This window comes from Pseudophryne corroboree, chromosome 4 (assembly GCF_028390025.1).
Source record: "Pseudophryne corroboree isolate aPseCor3 chromosome 4, aPseCor3.hap2, whole genome shotgun sequence".
Lineage (NCBI taxonomy): Eukaryota > Metazoa > Chordata > Amphibia > Anura > Myobatrachidae > Pseudophryne > Pseudophryne corroboree.
Genome location: NC_086447.1, coordinates 609,528,399 through 609,552,156, shown reverse-complemented (window position 1 = coordinate 609,552,156; position 23,758 = coordinate 609,528,399). Strand labels below are relative to the sequence as shown.

The 23,758-nt window shown below is 46.6% G+C and overlaps 1 protein-coding gene across 21 annotated transcripts in view; it reads right to left on the bottom strand.

The window, feature by feature from the left end:
- AFDN (afadin, adherens junction formation factor) overlaps nt 1-23,758 on the bottom strand; it is an 866,421-nt gene that overhangs the window by 643,402 nt on the left and 199,261 nt on the right. For all 21 annotated transcript variants that reach the window (XM_063917625.1, XM_063917611.1, XM_063917620.1 and 18 more), the window contains exon 2: nt 19,847-20,042. In XM_063917625.1, the coding sequence (XP_063773695.1) occupies nt 19,847-20,042 (196 nt within the window). The remainder of the gene's footprint in view (nt 1-19,846; nt 20,043-23,758) is intronic.

Below are 23,758 nucleotides of genomic sequence, written 5' to 3'. Positions count from 1 at the left end.
GTTTTTTATCTACAATTAAGATCTTAAATATAAAAAGTCATTTAGAACCTGGTGACAGTTATATTCTAATGTTGTTCAGGGCTGTACTTAAAGAAAACCTAGCACACATTCAAGTCTGTTGAGAACATGGACTGAAAGCATTAATCTGCAATGGACTGCTAAAGAATTGGTTAAAAAAAATAGGATTTTAATACCTACCGGTAAAACCTTTTCTCTTAGTCCGTAGAGGATGCTGGGGACTCCAAAAGGACCATGGGGTATAGATGGGATCCGCAGGAGACACGGGCACACTATAAGACTTTGAATGGGTTTGAACTGGCTCCTCCCTCTATGCCCCTCCTCCAGACTCCAGTTAGAGAACTGTGCCCAGGGAGACGGACATTTCGAGGAAAGAATTTATTGTTTAAACACGGTGAAATGTCTTACCAGCTCACACCTCGAACGTGCCGAAGAACGTGGCATTCAATAGAACACCAGCCGACGGCATGAAAAAATATACAGCAAATATGCTGACCGAAAATGTAACACAACCTGCGTGTAAACACGACCAATAATCGCATACCACATGCCATGGCATGAATAACGTCAGCAACCGACTTGACTGAAAAGAAACACCACATGAGTGTAACCACCAATAGCTGCAGATACAGTACGCACTGGGACGGGCGCCCAGCATCCTCTACGGACTAAGAGAAAAGGATTTACCGGTAGGTATTAAAATCCTATTTTCTCATACGTCCTAGAGGATGCTGGGGACTCCAAAAGGACCATGGGGTTTATACCAAAGCTCCAGACCGGGTGGGAGAGTGCGGACGACTCTGCAGCACCGATTGAGTAAACATGAGGTCCTCATTAGCCAGGGTATCAAACTTGTAGAACTTAGCAAAAATGTTTGAACCCGACCAAGTAGCTGCTCGGCAAAGTTGAACCGCCGAGACTCCACGGGCATCCGCCCAAGAAGAGCCTACCTTCCTGGTAGAATGGGCCTTCACAGACTTCGGTAACGGCAATCCAGCCGTAGAATGAGCCCGCCGAATCGTATCACAGATCCAGCGTGCAACAGTCTGCTTAGTAGAGGGAGCCCCAATTTTGTTGGGAGCATAAAGGATAAACAGAGCCTCTGTTTCCCCAATCTGAGCCGTTCTGGCAACATAAATATTCAAAACGCTAACTACATCGAGAGACTTCGAATCAACCAAAGTTTCAGTAGCCACAGGCACCACAATAGGTTGGTTTATGTGAAACGCAGAAACCACTTTCAGCAGAAATTGTTGCCGAAATCTCAATTCCGCTCTATCCACATGGAAGATCAAATAGGGCTCTTGTGAGATAAGGCCACTAATTCCGACACCCGCCTTGCGGACACCAAGGCCAACAGCATGACCACTTTCTAAGTGAGAAATGATAACTCAACCTTTCGTAAAGGTTCCAACCAGTGTGACATAAGAAACTGCAACACCATGTTAAGGTCCCATGGTGCCACTGGGGGCACAAATGGAGGTTGGAAGTGCAGCACTCCCTTCACGAAAGTCCGAACTTCTGGAAGGGTGGCCAATCCTTTTTGAAAGAAAATTGATAATGCCGAAATCTGCACTTTAATGGAGCCTAACTTTAGGCCTGCATCCACCTCTGCTTGCAAAAAATGGAGAAAACGACCCAGCTGAAATTCTTCCGTAGGAGCCTTCTTGGACTCATACCAAGACACATACTTCCTCCAAATACGGTGGTAAAGCTTCGCCGTTACTCCCTTCCTAGCCTGAAGCAATGTGGGAATGACTTCACCGGAAATACCCTTTCGGGCTAGGATATGGCGTTCAACCGCCATGCCGTCAAACGCAGCCACTGTAAGTCTAGATACATGCCCGGTCCTAGCTGTAACAGGTCCTCTCGTAGATGAAGAGGTCAGGGATCTTCTTTGAGTAAGTCTTGAAGATCTGGATACCAATCCCTCCTTGATCAGACCGGAACAATGAGGATCGCCTGAACCTTTGTTCTTCTTATGTTCATCACCTTCGGAAAGAGTGAAAATGGAGGGAACACATAGACCGACCGAGACCCCCACGGTGTCACGAGGGCATCCACTGCTATTGCTTGAGTGTCCCTTGACCTGGAACAATATCTCTGAAGTTGCTTGTTGAGGCGAGTCGCCATCATGTCCAATTGAGGAATTCCGCAAAGACTTGTCAATTCTGTGAACTTCTTGATGAAGACCCAACTCTCCTGGATGGAGATCGTGTCTGCTGAGGAAGTCTATTTCTCCGTTGTCAACAGCCGGAACGAAGACCGCTAAGAGCGTTTACTTGCCTTTCCGCCCAGCGGAAAACTTTTGCGACTTCTGCCATTGCCGCTTTGCTCCTCGTTCCGCCCTAGCTGCTTACTTACGCCACTGCTGTTAAGTCGTCCGACAGAATTAAGACAGGAAGATCGTGAAGATGTTCCGTTGTAAATAGCTCTTAACACAAGAATGCTTATTGCTGACAAGCTACCCGGCTTGACCGTTTTCCCTGGAAAGACTGCTCCCCAGCCTCGGAGACTTGTATACATGGACACCAGGATCTAATCCTGGATTCCGAACGTTCGTCCCTCTAGGAGGTGAGAACTGTGAAGCCACCACAGGAGAGATATCCTGGTCCTGGAAAATAGGAATATTTTACGGTGTATGTGCAGGTGAGACCCAGACCACATGTCTAACTGGTCTCGCTAAAACCACTCTGGCATTTAACCTGCTCACCGAATGGCCTCGTAGGCCGCAACCATCTTCTTCATCAACGGAACGTATTGATGGGTTTACACTGTTGCAAATCTGATCCAACTCTGGATCCTCAGATCTCTTTCCACAGGAAAAAACAACTCTCAACAGTTCAGTATCTAATCTTATTCCCACCTCCGACCTCTGCGTCGTAGGGATCAACAGCGATTCTCTGTTGAAGAACTGAGAGAAACAACGATGTGTACCACTTGTTTCTTGACCTCGCCGTAGTCAGGAGAGCGTCCCAGTACAGAATAATAATGGCTCTTACTATTGAAGGAAAACCATTAATACTGCCATCACTCCGGTGAAATGGCAATGACAATTCTGAATAGCAAGGTAAGCTTAATGCGGATGAAACCGCCTTTAAACGGTCTTCTTCTTTTACAGGTTGGAGATCCCTGCCCTGAGAGATTCCATCTTGTAGTTCAACTTCTTAAGTAGAAATCTTTTTTGGGATTGTTCTGACCAAGCTGTCCGGGCTCAGAAGCACGAAAAAGCTTGAATAACAGCTTCTTCTTTCTTTTTTTTGTGACAGGGACAGCAGGACAATGTCCTGATCCTGGCCCAACTTTTGTATGGCGTTGCATACTACCTCCCCGTCCAGAGGAGAATCGGAAAGATTTATTTGAACATCTAGACACTCCAGTATGTCCCTCTTTGGACTCTATTCTTAACTCCCTGGTCCAAGTCCATTCCAGGACTGACTGAAGAGTATTAGATGAGTTCCCACCGGTGTGGGCTCCAGCAAGATAGATCCAGCGACATGTGGTGGATGTGGTAGAAACAGAGAACGATATCTGCTTCTGCAGACTTGAAAAAGGTTGCAGAACTCTTACCTTTTTCACCTTCCTCTACCTGCAACGAAGGGGAAAAAACGGCATCCAACCGGTCCGATGTCTGCATCCTACAAAAAAAATGCGTCACCCACCTTTGTGAGGGACATAGGTCAAGAAGGTAGACTTACCACTGGTACCTGCCGAGATCAACTTAACAAAGCCATCCACAAACCAGGTTACACCTTCTTAGGTAAGATACTCCAGTATTCCTTGGAGGCAGCCTCAGCAAGCCCTTGGTGAATCCACAACGCCCTCCTAGTCGGGAGGGCCATGGAAGTGGCCCGCGGACCCCAGAGGCCCATACCTCTTGTAGTCGCACGGCAGCATGCTACAATGTTCTAGATAAGACCCAACTTAAGGAATATCCCCACTCTCTCTAGGGTAATTATCGGATGCCAAGGTAACAGACCATTCCTGAATACAAGCACTCCCCCATGCGTATGTAATGCAAATATTATCAAAGCATATAATTAAAATATTACTTAGCTTCCTGTATACGATCCTTTGTGACAGGCCCCCGTGCAGACCAGGGGTTGACTCTCACTTTATTCTATCCACGGCGGGGAAAAAATACTCGGACTCCTCGTGAGGATTTGAGACCATCTCGTCAGACTGACCTATAGCTTTATCAACAGAGCGACCAGCACATGAGAAGGAATAACTTTACTTCAGCATTCATTAGAAAACGTAATATGAATATACATATTTAAACACACATATGCACACATATATCTATATATATACACATCATATATAAATATAGTCAGGAACAGCAGGGTCCCTAGTGACATTAATGTGTTCTGCATGTGTATGAACATGTACTGAATGCCAATGTTATGGATCTAACCAGGAAACATTATGGTCGACAGAAGACATAGTATTCGTCGACAACAGGGAGTAGTAACCGGGCAAAATAATATTCTTGAAACCCCGAGGGGTCTGAGGGAAATATCAATGCAACCGTACCATACATTATATATATATATATATATATATATATACACACACACACACATATATATATAAACACACAGGTATAGGTGATTACATAATCATGTTAGTTTACACCCAGTTATAATAGTTGGTGCCGACAGGGTCACCCACATACGACTGTTTCCCATACAGTGTTTACTTTAGAAAAGCATACAATTACTGACATTTCATCTCCTGAATCAAGTACCATCAGGAGTCGGCAATGCCGACAGATGGATGCACATAGCTGTTTGCGCAGAGCGCTCACGCATGTCGACACACGTGTACTAAAACACCCACCGACATCGCTTATATTGGGTAGCTCCCTTTATCTGACAGGGAAAACATAGACCTTTCAACAACTCAATCACACGCTCATTCGCTCATTAATATATATATATATATATATATATATATATATATATATATATATATATATATATATATATATATATATATATATATATAGTGCTGCTGAACCTGTGGTGCACTAAACAACTGTGCCCCCTCTTGTTTTACACTGCTTGTAGTTCAACAGGGTTTTTGGCGGGGCCAGCGTCTCTGTGAGGAGAAAATGAATAGAGTTGTGAGGGTTAAGCCACGCCCCATTCTCGGCGCGCTTCAGTCCCGCTATTTTTTAATCTTTTTATACTGGCGGGGGTCAGCATACAGTGCTTATGCACTGTATACCTCTTTGCCAGGCCTTTATATGAGGTATAATTGCTGCCCAGCGCGCCCGCCCTGCGCCCTGCACCCTTGTAGTGCCGCTTGTGTGTGGGAGCAATGGCGCGCAGCGCGACCGCTGCGTGGTACCTCCGAGACTCTGAAGTCGTCTGCCGTCACTGAAGTCTTCTGTTCTTCTAATACTCACCCGGCTTCTTTCTTCTGGCTCTGTGAGGGGGGTGACGGCGCGGCTCCGGGAACGAGCAGCTAGGGGAACCAAGTGATCAGACCCTCTGGAGCTAATGGTGTCCAGTAGCCTAAGAAGCAGAGCCTTGAAACTCACAGAAGTAGGTCTGCTTCTCTTCCCTCAGTCCCACGATGCAGGGAGCCTGTTTTCAGCAGGTCTCCCTGAAAATAACAAACATAACATAAAGTCTTTTAGAGAAACTCAGGAAAGCTCCCCTAGTGTGTGTCCAGTCTCTCTGGGCACGGAGTCTAACTGGAGTCTGGAGGAGGGGCATAGAGGGAGGAGCCAGTTCACACCCATTCAAACTCTTATAGTGTGCCCGTGTCTCTTCTGCGGTTCCCGTCTATACCCCATGGTCCTTTTGGAGTCCCCAGCATCCTCTAGGACGTATGAGAAAATAAGATTTTACTCACCGGTAAATCTATTTCTCGTAGTCCGTAGTGGATGCTGGGAACTCCGTAAGGACCATGGGGAATAGACTGCTCTGCAGGAGACTGGGCACATCTAAAGAAAGATTTAGGACTATCTGGTGTGCACTGGCTCCTCCCCCTATGACCCTCCTCCTCCAAGCCTCAGTTAGGACACTGTGCCCGGAAGAGCTGACACAATAAGGAAGGATTTTGAATCCCGGGTAAGACTCATACCAGCCACACCAATCACACCATATAACTCGTGATAGGAACCCCGGTTAACAGTATGATAACAAATGGAGCCTCTGAACAGATGGCTCGCCATAACAACCCGATTTTTGTAACAATAACTTTGTACAAGTATTGCAGACAATCCGCACTAGGGATGGGCGCCCAGCATCCACTACGGACTACAAGAAATAGATTTACCGGTGAGTAAAATCTTATTTTCTCTGACGTCCTAGTGGATGCTGGGAACTCCGTAAGGACCATGGGGATTATACCAAAGCTCCCAAACGGGCGGGAGAGCGCGGATGACTCTGCAGCACCGAATGAGAGAACTCAAGGTCCTCCTCAGCCAGGGTATCAATTTTGTAGAATTTAGCAAACGTGTTTGCCCCTGACCAAGTAGCAGCTCGGCCAAGTTGTAAAGCCGAGACCCCTCGGGCAGCCGCCCAAGATGAGCCTCCTTCCTTGTGGAATGGGCTTTAACAGATTTAGGTTGCGGTAGTCCACCGCAGAATGCGCAAGCTGAATAGTGCTACAAATCCAGCGCGCTATAGTCTGCTTAGAAGCAGGAGCACCCAGCTTGTTGGGTGCATCCAGGATAAACAGCGAGTCAGTTTTCCTGACTCCAGCCGTCCTGGAAATATAAATTTTCAGGGCCCTGACTACGTCCAGTAACTTGGAATCCTCCAAGTCCCTAGTAGCCGCAGGCACCACAATAGGTTGGTTCAAGTGAAAGACGGATACCACCTTCGGGAGAGAGTGAGGACGAGTCCTCAACTCTGCCCTATCCATATGGAAAGTCAGGTAAGGGCTTTTTCATGACAAAGCCGCCAATTCTGACACATGCCTGGCCGAAGCCAGAGCCAACACATGACCACTTTTCATGTGAGATATTTCAAATCCACGGTTTCAAGTGGCTCAAACCAATGTGATTCCAGGAACTCCAAAACCACATTGAGATCCCAAGGTGCCACAGGGGCACAAAAAGGGGCTGAATATGCAGCACTCCCTTACAACGTCTGAACTTCAGGCTGACATCCTTCCTGGCTTTGATCAGGATAAGAATGACTTCCTCTGGAATGCCTTTTTCACTCAGGATCCGGCGTTCAACCGCCATGCCGTCAACGCAGCCGCGGTAAGTCTTTTAACAGACAGGGCCCCTGCTGCAGCAGATCCTGTCTGAGTGGCAGAGGCCATGGGTCCTCTGAGATCATCTCTTGAAGTTCCTGGTACCAAGCCCTTCTTGGCCAATCCGGAACAATGAGTATAGTTCTTACTCCTCTTTTTCTTATTATCCTCAGTACCTTGGGTATGAGAGGGAGAGGAGGGAACACATAAACCGACTGGTACACCCGTGGTGTCACTAGAGCGTCCACAGCGATCGCCTGAGGTTCTCTTGACCAGGCGCAATATCTTTTTTATTGAGGCGGGACGCCATCATGTCCACCTGTGGTCTTTCCCAACGGTTTACCAGCATTTGGAAGACTTCCCGATGAAGTCCCTATTCTCCCGGGTAGAGTCTGCTGCGGAAGTCTGCTTCCCAGTTGTCCACTCCCGGAATGAACACTGCTGCCAGTGCTACCCCATGATTTTCCGCCCAACGGGGAATCCTTGTGGCTTCTGCCATTGCCCTCCTGCTTCTTGTGCCGCCATGCCTGTTTACATGGGCGAGCACCGTGATGTTGTCTGATTGGATCAGTACGGCTGGTTTTGAAGCAGGGGCCTTGTTTGGGTTAGGGCCTTGTAAATGGCTCTTAGCTCCAGAAAATTTATGTGAAGTGAAATCTCCTGTTTTGACCACAGTCCTTGGAATTTCACTCCCTGTGTGACTGCACCCCAGCCCCGAAGGTTGGCATCCGTGGTCACCAGGACCCAGTCCTGTATTCCGAATCTGCGGCTCTCTAGTAGATGAGCCCTCTGCAGCCACCACCGCAGCGACACCCTGGTTCTTGCCGACCGGGTTATCCGCTGCTGTATCTGGAGATGGGACCCGGACCATTTGTCCAACAGGTCCCACTGGAAATTCCTTGCGTGGAACTTTCCTAATGGAATTGCTTCGTACGAAGCTACCATTTTTCCCAGGACTCGTGTGCATTGATGTACCGACACCTGTCCCGGTCTTAGGAGGTTTCTGACTAGAGATGACAACTCTGCTTTTTCCATTGGAAGAAACACTTTTTTCTGGTCTGTTTCCAGAATCATTCCCAGGAACAGAAGACGTGTCGTCGGGACCAGCTGTGACTTTGGAATTGAGAATTCAGCCCTGCTGTTGCAGCACTTCCCGAGAAAGTGCTACCCTTTTACCAACTGTTCCTTGGAGCTCGCCTTAATCAGGAGATCGTCCAAGTACGGGATAATTAAACTCCCTTCTTGCAAAGGAGTATCATCATTTCGGTCATTACCCTGGTAAAGACCCTTGGTGCCGTGGATAATCCAAACGGCAGCGTCTGGAACTGATCGTGACAGTCCTGTACCACAACCTTGAGGTACTCCTGGTGAGGAGGGCAAATGGGGACATGCAGGTAAGTATCCTTGATGTCCAGAGAGACCCTGTAATCCCCCTCGTCCAGGTTCGCAATAATCGCCCTGAGCGATTCCATCTTGAACTCGAATCTTTTGTTATATGTGTTCAAGGATTTCAAATTTAAGATGGGTCTCACCGAACCGTCCGGTTTCGGTACCACAAACATTGTGGAAAAGTAACCCTTTTCCTGTTGAAGGAGGGGTACCTTGATAATCACTTGCTGTGAATACCGTTTTTGGATAGCCACCAACACTGCCTCCCTGGCAGAGGGAGTTGCCGGTAAGGCAGATTTTAGGAAACGGCGGGGGGGAGACGTCTCGAATTTCAGCCTGTACCCCTGAGACACTGTTTGAAGAACCCAGGGATCCACCTGTGAGAGCGCCCACTGTGCGCTGAATCTCTGAGAGGGGCCCCCACCGTACCCGGGTCCGCCTGAGCAGCCCCAGCGTCATGCTGTGGACTTACCGGACGCAGGGGAGGACTTCTGCTCTTGGGAACTAGCTGTGTGCTGCAGCTTTTTCCCTCTACCTTTTCCTCTTGGCAGAAAAGATGAGCCTCTATTCCTCTACTTTTCTGGGGCCGAAGGGACTGTACCTGATACTACAGTGCTTACTTTTGCTGTGGGGTAGCTTGTGGCAAAAGTTTTGACTTCCCAGCCGTAGCTGTGGAAACGAGGTCTGAAAGACCATCCCCAAACAGTTCCACCCCCTTATAGGGCAAACTGCCATGTGCCGTTTTGAATCGGCATCGCCCCACCATTGCCGAGTCCATAACCCCCGTCTGGCGGCAATGGTTTTACATATCGCTTATTAGTGATGCCAGTCGGCAAATATCCCTCTGTGCATCACGCATGTATAAGACAGCGTCTTTTATATGCTCTATTTTCAGCAAAATATTGTCCCTATCTATAGTATAAATATTATCCGACAGGGAATCTGACCACGCAGCTGCCGCACTGCACATCCATGCCGAGGCAATAGCAGGTCTCAATATAATGCCCGTGTGTGTGTATATAGCTTTAAGGGTAGTTTTCTGCTTTCTATCAGCAGGAACTTCAGGGCGGCCGTATTCGGAGACGGTAGTGCCACCTTTTTTAATAAGCGTGTTACCGCTTTATCTACCCTAGGGGGTATTTCCCAACGTGACCTATCCTCTGGCGGAAAAGGGTACGCTGCTTAGAAATTATCAATTTCTTATCGGGGGAAGTCCACGCTTCCTCACACACCTCATATCAATTCCTCAGATGCAGGAAAACTACTGGTAGTTTTCTGTCACCAAACATAATACCCTTTTTTGTGGTACCTGGGGTATTATCAGAAATGTGTAATACATTTTTCATTGCCTCAATCATGTAACGGGTGGCCCTATTGGAAGGTACACTAGTCTCATCGTCGTCGACACTGGAGTCGGTATCCGTGTCAACATCTGTGTCTGCCATCTGAGGTAGCGGGCGTTTTAGAGCCCCTGATGACATTTGAGACGCTTGGACAGGCACAAGCTGAGCAGCCGGCTGTCCTATGCCGTCAAACCTTTTATGTAAGGAGTTGACACTGTCACGTAATTCCTTCCATAAGTCCATCCACACCGGTGTCGACCCCGCAAGGGGGTGACATCCCATTCACAGGCATTTGCTCAGCCTCCACATCATTATCCTCATCATACATGTCGACACAGCAGTACCGACACACAGCACACACACAGGGAATGCTCTGACAGAGGACAGGACCCCACAAAGCCCTTTGGGGAGACAGATGGAGAGTATGCCAGCACACACCAGAGCGCTATATACCACAGGGATATCACTAAATAGAGTGTTTTTCCCTTATAGCTGCATAATATATTTATACTGCGCCTAATTTGTGCCCCCCCTCTCTTTTTAACCCTTTTCTGTAGTGCAGGACTGCAGGGGAGAGCCAGGGAGCGATCCCTCCAGCGGGGCTGTGAGGGAAAATGGCGCCAGTGTGCTGAGGGAGATGGCTCCGCCCCTTTTTCGGCGGGCTTTCTCCCGCTATTGTAAAAGTTCTGGCAGGGGTTAATAAACACCTATATAGCCCCTGGGGCTATATATGGTGTCAGTTCGCCAGCCAAGGTGTTAATATTGCTGCTCAGGGCGCGCCCCCCCCCCCCCCCCCCCCCCCCCCCAGCGCCCTGCACCCATCAGTGACCGCAGTGTGTGGTGTGCATGAGGAGCAATGGCGCACAGCTGCAGTGCTGTGCGCTACCTTGGAGAAGACAGGAGTCTTCAGCCGCCGATTTTCCGGACCACCTTCTTGCTTCTGGCTCTGTAAGGGGGACGGCGGCGCGGCTCCGGGAACGGACGACGAGGTCGGGTCCTGTGTTCGATCCCTCTGGAGCTAATGGTGTCCAGTAGCCTAAGAAGCCCAAGCTACCACCACTTAGGTAGGTTCGCTTCTTCTCCCCTTAGTCCCTCGGTGCAGTGAGCCTGTTGCCAGCAGGTCTCACTGAAAATAAAAAACCTAAAACATATACTTTCTTCCAAGGAGCTCAGGAGAGCCCCTAGTGTGCATCCAGCTCAGCCGGGCACAGAAATCTAACTGAGGCTTGGAGGAGGGTCATAGGGGGAGGAGCCAGTGCACACCAGATAGTCCTAAATCTTTCTTTAGATGTGCCCAGTCTCCTGCGGAGCAGTCTATTCCCCATGGTCCTTACGGAGTTCCCAGCATCCACTAGGACGTCAGAGAAACATAAGTAATAGAAGAAGAATTTAATTATAATTCATTTTTGTGTAATGCTCTCTTGAAAATATCTGGTCTCTATCACATATTATATATAATCTACTATGGTAGAGACATCCATAATTTGGTTACTCTTCCCAAGAGAGAATGTGAAGATCCTACAGGTCACGTAGGTAGATGAGATTTCGCCCCAAGCCTGTGCCTATCCTCTTGATCATATCTGCCCAGCAGTCACCACATTCAGTAATTAAAGATGGTGTGGACTGGACGACTTCTCTGTCAACACCCAGCGATCACAGATTGGGATTGGATCACAGGGGACCATACCAATACAAGATTTCAACCGCCTGTTACTGACTCCACCCACTGCACAGGAATGATGCTGCCATCACCAGGCTTCTAATCTGTAGTGCCTGTTTTTGGGGGCAATGAGCTGAAGAGGGGTGTCCCCCTGGTTGTATAGTCTTCAGGGGTTGGCTGCTGCTTGGGCGCTTCTAGTCATGTGGTCAAATTGCCATACATCGGTCGGCTAGTTGGGCAGCCATCTTTATGCTGAGTGGTTCTCGGTCTAGCACCCACTCCTTCACTTCTGGGGCGCTCGTGCAATAAAACTGCTCACAGCAAATCAGGTCGATAAATGCGTCTCATGTATTGGCATCCGATTCCTTCACCCACTTCATCATTTACTGCCGTAGCTTTGTGGCGAAATGCTCATTGGTGCTGTTAGGATTCTTGGGCAAGTTCTGGAACTTTTCCTGTAGGACTCAGGAGTGATAAACAATCGCTAGAGGAGGTCCTTTGTGACTTCGTTGTAATCTACACAGTCCTCATTGGCCACTCCCTGATAGGCATCCGGGGCCTCTCCATGCAGAGGTGGCACTTGGTGTCTCACCAACTCCGGCTTGGGTAAATTATGGAGTTTCTGAAAAGGGTTGGAGTGATCCTGCACTGCCTGTTATAATAGTCTGACTGTGTTTGTGTACCAAGTGTTAAACGTGTGTAGTAAGTGGTTAAATCCACAGGGACTAATTTTCTATGTTGGTGGTGCTCCCCTGAGGAAATTGATAGCCAAACCAAAAACAGGGGTTTTCCATTAAAAGGGCAGGGAAAATAGGAAGACTTACCTCTTTGTGGCATACTTGCCTACCTGACCCTCTCCATGAGGGAGAAAATGCTCTGTTCCTGGACTTTCCTGGTAATGTAAGATTGCCATCACCTGTGGTGAGCTAGTTAATTGATAACAAAGGTGTTTCACCACAGATGATGGCAATCATACATCACCAGGAAAGTCCAGGAACAGAGCATTTTCTCCCTCATGGAGAGGGTCAGGTAGGCAAGTATGCTTTGTGGGGGCACTGCATCTATTGTGCGCATTCCAAATATTCAGTGTATTAATACCAAAGTATTGTGGGTACCTGCTCCACACTATATTTTGTGTGTGAATACCAAAAAACTGTTTCTCTATCTGTACTCAAAACACAGACAAAAATGTCATATTTATTTCTCTGAACTTTATCTAGTAAACTTGATAAAAATTCATAGGACAAATAATAAGAATTTACTTACCGATAATTCTATTTCTCGTAGTCCGTAGTGGATGCTGGGGACTCCGTCAGGACCATGGGGATTAGCGGCTCCGCAGGAGACAGGGCACAAAAGTAAAAGCTTTAGGATCAGGTGGTGTGCACTGGCTCCTCCCCCTATGACCCTCCTCCAAGCCTCAGTTAGGATACTGTGCCCGGACGAGCGTACACAATAAGGAAGGATTTTGAATCCCGGGTAAGACTCATACCAGCCACACCAATCACACTGTACAACCTGTGATCTGAACCCAGTTAACAGCATGATAACAGCGGAGCCTCTGAAAAGATGGCTCACAACAATAATAACCCGATTTTTGTAACAATAACTATGTACAAGTATTGCAGACAATCCGCACTTGGGATGGGCGCCCAGCATCCACTACGGACTACGAGAAATAGAATTATCGGTAAGTAAATTCTTATTTTCTCTGACGTCCTAAGTGGATGCTGGGGACTCCGTCAGGACCATGGGGATTATACCAAAGCTCCCAAACGGGCGGGAGAGTGCGGATGACTCTGCAGCACCGAATGAGAGAACTCCAGGTCCTCCTCAGTCAGGGTGTGCCCCTGACCAAGTATCAGCTCGGCAAAGTTGTAAAGCCGAGACCCCTCGGGCAGCCGCCCAAGATGAGCCCACCTTCCTTGTGGAATGGGCTTTTACATATTTTGGCTGTGGCAGGCCTGCCACAGAATGTGCAAGCTGAATTGTACTACACATCCAACTAGCAATCGTCTGCTTAGAAGCAAGAGCACCCAGTTTGTTGGGTGCATACAGGATAACAGCAAGTCAGTTTTCCTGACTCCAGCCGTCCTGGAAACTATATTTTCAGGGCCCTGACAACATCTAGCAACTTGGAGTCCTCCAAGTCCCTAGTAGCCGCAGGTACCACAATAAGCTGGTTCGGGTGAAACACTGACACCACCTTAGGGAGAAACTGGGGATGAGTCCGCAGCTCTGCCCTGTCCGAATGGACAATCAGATATGGGCTTTTTTGAGACAAACGCCGCCAATTCTGACACTCGCCTGGCCGAGGCCAGGGCCAACAGCATGGTCACTTTCCCTGTGAGATATTTCAAATCCACAGATTTGAGCAGTTTAAACCAATGTGATTTTAGGAATCCCAGAACTACGTTGAGATCCCACAGTGCCACTGGAGGCACAAAAGGGGGTTGTATATGCAGTACTCCCTTGACAAACTTCTGGACTTCAGGAACTGAAGCCAATTCTTTCTGGAAGAAAATCGACAGGGCCGAAATTTGAACCTTAATGGACCCCAATTTGAGGCCCATAGACACTCCTGTTTGCAGGAAATGCAGGAAACTACCGAGTTGAAATTTCTTCATGGGGCCTTCCTGGCCTCACAACACGCAACATATTTTCGCCACATGTGGTGATAATGTTGTGCGGTCACCTCCTTCCTGGCTTTGACCAGGGTAGGAATAACCTCTTCCGGAATGCCTTTTTCCCTTAGGATCCGGCGTTCAACCGCCATGCCGTCAAACGCAGCCGCGGTAAGTCTTGGAACAGACATGGTACTTGCTGAAGCAAGTCCCTTCTTAGCGGCAGAGGCCATGAGTCCTATGTGAGCATCTCTTGAAGTTCCGGGTACCAAGTCCTTCTTGGCCAATCCGGAGCCACGAGTATAGTTCTTACTCCTCTACGTCTTATAATTCTCAATACCTTGGGTATGAGAAGCAGAGGAGGGAAGACATACACCGACAGGTACACCCACGGTGTTACCAGAACGTCCACAGCTATTGCCTGAGGGTCTTTTGACCTGGCGCAATACTTGTCCAGTTTTTTGTTCAGGCGGGACGCCATCATGTCCACCTTTGGTCTTTTCCAACGGTTCACAATCATGTGGAAGACTTCCCGATGAAGTCCCCACTCTCCCGGGTGGAGGTTGTGCCTGCTGAGGAAGTCTGCTTCCCAGTTGTCCACTCCCGGAATGAACACTGCTGACAGTGCTATCACATGATTTTCCGCCCAGCGAAAAATCCTTGCAGTTTCTGCCATTGCCCTCCTGCTTCTTGTGCCGCGTTGTCTGTTTACGTGGGCGACTGCCGTGATGTTGTCCCACTGGATCAATACCGGCTGACCTTGAAGCAGAGGTCTTGCTAAGCTTAGAGCATTGTAAATTGCCCTTAGCTCCAGTATATTTATGTGGAGAAAAATCTCCAGACTTGATCACACTCCCTGGAAATTTTTTCCCTGTGTGACTGCTCCCCAGCCTCTCAGGCTGGCCTCCGTGGTCACCAGCATCCAATCCTGAATGCCGAATCTGCGGCCCTCTAGAAGATGAGCACTCTGTAACCACCACAGGAGAGACACCCTTGTCCTTGGAGATAGGGTTATCCGCTGATGCATCTGAAAATGCGATCCGGACCATTTGTCCAGCAGATCCCACTGAAAAGTTCTTGCGTGGAATCTGCCGAATGGAATCGCTTCGTAATAAGCCACCATTTTTCCCAGGACTCTTGTGCAATGATGCACTGACACTTTTCCTGGTTTTAGGAGGTTCCTGACTAGCTCGGATAACTCCCTGGCTTTCTCCTCCGGGAGAAACACCTTTTTCTGGACTGTGTCCAGAACCATCCCTAGGAACAGCAGACGTGTCGTCGGAAACGGCTGCGATTTTGGATATTTAGAATCCACCCGTGCTGTCGTAGAACTACTTGAGATAGTGCTACTCCGACTTCCAACTGTTCTCTGGACCTTGCCCTTATCAGGAGATCGTCCAAGTAAGGGATAATTAAGACACCTTTTCTTTGAAGAAGAATCATCATTTCGGCCATTACTTTGGTAAAGACCCGGGGTGCCGTGGACAATCCAAACGGCAGCGTCTGAAACTGATAGTGACAGTTCCGTACCACGAACCTGAGGTACCCTTGGTGAGAAGGGCAATTTGGGACATGGAGGTAAGCATCCTTGATGTCCAGGGACACCATATAGTCCCCTTCTTCCAGGTTCGCTATCACTGCTCTGAGTGACTCCATCTTGATTTGAACCTTTGTATGTAAGTGTTCAAAGATTTCCCATTTAGAATAGGTCTCACCGAGCCGTCTGGCTTCAGTACCACAATATAGTGTGGAATAATACCCCTTTCCTTGTTGTAGGAGGGGTACTTTGATTATCACCTGCTGGGAATACAGCTTGTGAATTGTTTCCAATACTGCCTCCCTGTCGGAGGAAGACGTTGGTAAAGCAGACATCAGGAGCCTGCGAGGGGGAGACGTCTCGAATTTCCAGTCTGTACCCCTGGGATACTACTTGTAGGATCCAGGGGTCCACTTGCGAGTGAGCCCACTACGCGCTGAAACTCTTGAGACGACCCCCCACCGCACTTGAGTCCGCTTGTACGGCCCCAGCGTCATGCTGAGGACTTGGCAGAAGCTGTGGAGGGCTTCTGTTCCTGGGAATGGGCTGCCTGCTGCAGTCTTCTTCCCTTTCCTCTATCCCTGGGCAGATATGACTGGCCTTTTGCCCGCTTGCCCTTATGGGGACGAAAGGACTGAGGATGAAAAGACGGTGTCTTTTTCTGCCGAGATGTGATTTGGGGTAAAAAAGGTGGATTTTCCAGCTGTTGCCGAGGCCACCAGGTCCGATGGACCGACCCCAAATAACTCCTCCCCTTTATACGGCAATACTTCCATGTGCCGTTTGGAATCTGCATCACCTGACCACTGTCGTGTCCATAAACATCTTCTGGCAGATATGGACATCGCACTTACTCTTGATGCCAGAGTGCAAATATCCCTCTGTGCATCTCGCATATATAGAAATGCATCCTTTAAATGCTCTATAGTCAATAAAATACTGTCCCTGTCAAGGGTATCAATATTTTCAGTCAGGGAATCCGACCAAGCCACCCCAGTGCTGCACATCCAGGCTGAGGCGATCGCTGGTCGCAGTATAACACCAGTATGTGTGTATATACCTTTTTAGGATATTTTCCAGCCTCTCAGCTGGCTCCTTGAGGGCGGCCCTATCTGGAGACGGTACCGCCACTTGTTTTGATAAGCGTGTGAGCGCCTTATCCACCCTAAAGGGTGTTTCCCAACGCGCCCTAACTTCTGGCGGGAAAGGGTATACCGCCAATAATTTTCTATCGGGGGAAACCCACGCATCATCACACACTTCATTTAATTTATCTGATTCAGGAAATACTACAGGTAGTTTTTTCACACCCCACATAATACCCTTCTTGTGGTACTTGTAGTATCAGAAATATGTAACACCTCCTTCATTGCCCTTAACATGTAACGTGTGGCCCTAAAGGAAAATACGTTTGTTTCTTCACCGTCGACACTGGAGTCAGTGTCCGTGTCTGTGTCTGTGTCGACCGACTGAGGTAAATGAGCGTTTTACAGCCCCTGACGGTGTTTGAGACGCCTGGACAGGTACTAATTTGTTTGCCGGCCGTCTCATGTCGTCAACCGACCTTGCAGCGTGTTGACATTATCACGTAATTCCTTAAATAAGCCATCCATTCCGGTGTCGACTCCCTAGAGAGTGACATCACCATTTCAGGCAATTGCTCCGCCTCCTCACCAACATCGTCCTCATACATGTCGACACACACGTACCGACACACAGCACACACACAGGGAATGCTCTGATAGAGGACAGGACCCCACTAGCCCTTTGGGGAGACAGAGGGAGAGTTTGCCAGCACACACCAAAAACGCTATAATTATACAGGGACAACCTTTATATAAGTGTTTTTCCCTTATAGCATTTTAATATATATATACATATCGCCAAATAAGTGCCCCCCCTCTCTGTTTTAACCCTGTTTCTGTAGTGCAGTGCAGGGGAGAGCCTGGGAGCCTTCCCACCAGCATTTCTGTGAGGGAAAATGGCGCTGTGTGCTGAGGAGAATAGGCCCCGCCCCCTTTTCGGCGGGCTTCTTCTCCCGTTTTTCTGAGACCTGGCAGGGGTTAAATACATCCATATAGCCCCCAGGGGCTATATGTGATGTATTTTTAGCCAGAATAAGGTACTATCATTGCTGCCCAGGGCGCCCCCCCCCAGCGCCCTGCACCCTCAGTGACCGCTGCTATGAAGTGTGCTGACAACAATGGCGCACAGCTGCAGTGCTGTGCGCTACCTTATGAAGACTGAAGAGTCTTCTGCCGCCGTTTCTGGACCTTCACTTTTCGGCATCTGCAAGGGGGGTCGGCGGCGCGGCACCGGGACGAACCCCAGGGTGAGACCTGTGTTCCGACTCCCTCTGGAGCTAATGGTGTCCAGTAGCCTAAGAAGCCAATCCATCCTGCACGCAGGTGAGTTCACTTCTCTCCCCTAAGTCCCTCGTAGCAGTGAGCCTGTTGCCAGCAGGACTCACTGAAAATAAAAAACCTAACAAACTTTTACTCTAAGCAGCTCTTTAGGAGTGCCACCTAGATTGCACCCTTCTCGGCCGGGCACAAAAATCTAACTGAGGCTTGGAGGAGGGTCATAGGGGGAGGAGCCAGTGCACACCACCTGATCCTAAAGCTTTTACTTTTGTGCCCTGTCTCCTGCGGAGCCGCTAATCCCCATGGTCCTGACGGAGTCCCCAGCATCCACTTAGGACGTCAGAGAAAAGTAATTTATGTTACCAAGTATGCCCTACAGAGGTTTATAGCAACATTTATTCTTAATACAATCCTCTACACCAGGCATTTCCAACCACGGTCCTCAAGGCACAGCAGCAGTGCAGGTTTTAGTGATATCCAGGCGACAGCACAGATGGTTAAATCAAAATAACTGAGCTACTAATTAAGTCACCTGTGCTGAAGCCTGGATATCACTAAAACATGCACTGTTGGTGTGCCTTGGTTGGGAATGCCTGCTCTACACAAAATTTATATCTCACCCGATTGATTACCAGAATTAACTCCATTTAACCTTACTTTAACTTACTCAATAATATAAGGGATAAGTAGTGTCTTTTAGGGAAATTTGTACCCAACCCTTTATAGGATTTTTAATATATACTGATTAAAAGCTAAGTTTTAATTCCAGTACAAAGAGTGCCCCCACAATGAGGTAAATCTTCCTATTTTCTCTGCCCTTTTATGGGTAAAACCCCTGTTTTTAAATTATGGAGTTTGCAAGTCCTTTCAAAAACTTCACAAACTTGTAAATGTCCATCAATGTCCCAATCACTGTCTGCAAACTTTGCAAACTGTATGCGTCCTGATCTGGATACAGCACCTGGCAACAACTCACGGGATACCACGTCTTGTGATGCCCGCACCTCATGCCACATCTGAATGACAAGCATGCGTTCTTGCTCCACTGCCCTTTCTCCTAATTCTGCTAGCCGATCTGCTAAGGTATTCGCGCTGCACCGCAAATTATTTCTAAGTACATGTACATAAATACACTTTATGCAGGGGCACCAAGCTTTAACCCATGCAGCATGTGACCTGCAGTCCCAGCTCAGTAATGCACACATACTTAAAATACATTTTACACTCCTTTGAAAATGGCACCGCAGCACGAGGGTTAAATCCTTCAGTGCCACAGAACCCATTTTCTCAAATGTGGTTGGGGGGGGTCTCCGGCCACAGATGGTTACCTCAAAAACAATGATAGGCTCCTATGTAATATTTACGAGGTTCCTACAATTTACCAATATACTGTACTGTCCTTCCATGCTTGATATATTTATAGGAATCTATTCCTAATATATAGGTGCATATTATAGCAAAAAAATAAAATAAAAAATTACATTTTACAGATAAAGCGATCACAGACCGGTACTGCACTTTGAAAACAAGTACATTTTGCAGGTCTGCATTTATTAAAATGTGTATACTATTTAACTGCAATACATAAAATAAAGAGAGAACTGTGCAAAATCAGTATTACTTAGTTAATGGCATTTTTAAATCAACATGTCACTTAGACAGCACAGTACAGATACTAATTATAATACACTCACCCCCGCTGACATGCACTTCATATAAAGAGTACCGTGGGGATGACAACATCCTCATATCAGGCCGGAACTTTTCTGCCAAGGTTTCTATGACGTCTTGTGTGGTGGCCGTGCTGGAGACTCTGATGCATTTTGTAGCAAAGTTTCCTGCAGCTTTATCTTGGAAATAAAATCTCATCACCCCGTGGAACTCCAACTCCTGGAAACACAGCACACACACTGTTTATTTAATAAATAAAATAATAATTATATTAATATATATATTATATATAACTCCTGGAAACACAGCACACACACGTTTACTTAATAAATAAAATATTTTTATATATATATATATATATATATATATATATATATATAGTGCAAAGAAATCTGCGGCACTCAAGGTCTTAGAAAAAGATCGATTGTATTTAGAACATCAGAAAAAATCCATCCAGATGGATTTTTTCTGATGTTCTAAATACAATCGATCTTTTTCTAAGACCTTGAGTGTCGCAGATTTCTTTGCACGCTATTGGACTTTACACTGAGGGCACCAGGGCAGTTTAGGATTTATGACCGAGTGCCGGGCTGATTTCATTGTATATATATATATATATATATATATATATATGTCATTCCACATCAGATCACCCCAGAAAAAATACAGTGTCCACCACTCATCTCAGAATTTCAGTTAAGAGTGGATGTCAAAACAACTATCTGCCAAATATCTTTACTATCAGACAATTAGTTGATTAAATATTGATTTTTCAATTTATTAAATAATTTCCTAATCGCGGCTTCTTTATTCAGTTTATTTGAAGTATCACGGGTGTTTATTAGGGAGTCGCCACAAAATCTGGACCCCTAAGTGAATTTTTCTTCCCAAATCCAAACAAATTACTTTATCTGCCTTATGTTTTGTGTTAAGGCAAAAATGCACGTTTTTCAAATAGAGTTAAAAACGCTATGTTCAAATGACATTAGGGATCCCATTTTTGGGTGGTGCTTAAAAAAGGTATACATCACTACCACAAAAAAATCAGCAATGTATTCTGTTGCACAGTGGGGGGGGGGGAAGAATCACCAAGTTGACACTTGATTACTGGTGTACAGCATACATAATTTACAGAAGAAACCATGGGATTGAAAACCTTTTTCCAGACAACATTCAAGTTGGATTGTCTAAGTTTTGTTCCTTATGACCTACAATGGTGTGTTAGTGTTACGGAAAGAGGTATGCATTCTGTGTGTTTGCGAACCTCACCAAAACGTAAATCTATTGGTTGCTGCTCTACCACTGAAGATGTACTACAAAGACCTAACTGAAATCATTGTTTGTTCTTCAGTCTCAGAAAACTTGAATGCTTCATCGATGTGACAACTGCCCAGGTCCAGAAACATTTCAGAAAATAGTTGAAAAAAAACTTTTTCATGATAGTGACATGGATGATGAGGACACAACTGTTTATAAGAAGTGGGTCCACACTGACCAAAGTATATTGGTTACAATCACTAGTAATGTGGAACAATTCCGTGAAGTTATATGTAGTGCTATTGATGATGCAACAGCCCATCTGTATACAGCAAAGTCGCAGGCTGAATACCAATGCCAGATGAAGGAAACCATTCTCTCAGAAACAGAAGCTATTGTATAATTTTGCAGAAAATTATTCATTAGTGTATCAGGTTGTAACTCAAGGATTCCACTGGGACGCTTCACAAGCAACACTCCACCCATTTGTTGTATATTTTAGGCAAGATGATTGTGACACTTTAAACTGTGTGAGCCTGTGCGTTATTTTATTTTTTAAATCACGTATTCTTTATTCACATTTTCTGATTACAATACAAAACAAAATCGTCCAATGAAGACAACAGTAAAAACTAAAAAAAATGCCATCAATAAAAAAAAAAAAAAAGATACAGATAAACCGAAATTCGTCTGAGTGTCTTTCTTTCGTAGTAAGAGATATCAATGTAATAGGAAGCTCCAGTAGACGCAGACATAACGTCCACAATAACAGACAAACATTTTAATAGCAGAAGAGCGACAGTAGTACAAAATTCCCAAAGGTACATAGCAACATAACATACATTCAAGGGATTTGACAGAATCTCATCATGTCTACCTAGGCCAGTGATGGGCTGGAGAGTCAAGGTTAGGCATCACTGACCTAGGCTAGAGTTACACCAGCTATTAGAGCCGGCCCTAACCAATATGATGCCCTAGGCAAGATTTTGGATCGTGCCCCCTTGCACAGACGCTACTTCTGCCTCTGACCCTGTACCCCTTCCCCAGCACCCTCACCCATAGCAGTCCTCATTTTGGTGCTCCTAACCCCTATATTTTAAATAGGAACAGTGTGCACATTCAGTGAGCAGCCCAAAACGGGGCGTGTTCTTGCTGGGAAGGGGCATGGCGACACCGTAATACCCCCAGTTGAAATTACGCCACTCATTACTGCAACTTTATTCACATAATATCATGCAACAGTGTCTCTTATTTACGTTACATCACACAGTAGTACCACGTTACTCCTCACAGTAGTGCCCCTTATTCACATTACACCACACCATATTGCTCTTTATTCACATTAGACCACACAGTAGTGCTCTTTCTATACGTTACGCCACAAAGTACTGTAGTACACCTTATACACATAATGGCGCACATTAGTAATGCATTTCATATGCATATAGAGCCGCAGTCACACACAGAATAAAGGCATGCTGCATATCATTTTAATCAGCAGACGCTGCTTGTGCCCCCTAGGCATTTACCTAATTTGCCTATGCCTAAGGCCGGCTCTGCCAGCCATTGCAGTTCCCAAAAAATTTAGAAATAGAATCACGCATTTTGAACATATGGCACTCATGCCGGGCCACATCATTAGCCAGTGCCCTCCATTTATATACAATATATTGGGAGGATCAGTTGAGAACCAAACTCTAGCTATAACCACTTCAGCCAAAGTAGTAAGGCAGAGAACATACCTATAAATTGTACATGAATGCGTCTCCTTACGCTCCAAACCAAAGAAACATAATTTTGGGGTGATAGCAGGTAATGAGTAGTGAGCATCACATCTCTCCATAAACCTTCCCAAAATGTATAAACCCTAGGGCAGTCCCATACCATATGCCAAAACCCAGCATTATCGGCCCGACATTTAGGGCAGAAAGAGTTATCTCAAAGGCCAGCCCTTTGCAAAGACACTGGTGTATGATAAACCAGGTGTACTGTAATATCAAACACTCCACCATGATACAGTTGACCCCCAGATATCACCCCCCGAGTAATCCAGATATTATCCAGGGACAATTTGTTTAACTCTGAATACGTATTATTAAACCATAACGGAACACAAGTATCTTGATTTGACCAATCATAGAGAGAATGAGCATAATGCCAGACCAGCAAGGCCTGACGAAGCAAATGGGGTAATCCTGCAACTGATATACCAGATAGCAGAATTTGAAGAGGAGAAAGAAAAAAAATAAGATTTTACTTACCGATAAATCTATTTCTCGTAGTCCGTAGTGGATACTGGGACTCCGTAAGGACCATGGGGAATAGCGGCTCCGCAGGAGACAGGGCACAAGAATAAAAGCTTTAGGATCAGGTGGTGTGCACTGGCTCCTCCCCCTATGACCCTCCTCCAAGCCTCAGTTAGGATACTGTGCCCGGACGAGCATACATAATCAGGAAGGATATTGAATCCCGGGTAAGACTCATACCAGCCACACCAATCACACCGTACAACTTGTGATCTGAACCCAGTTAACAGTATGATAACAACGAAGGAGCCTCTGAAAAGATGGCTCACAACAACAATAACCCGATTTAGTTAACAATAACTATGTACAAGTATTGCAGACAATCCGCACTTGGGATGGGCGCCCAGCATCCACTACGGACTACGGGAAATA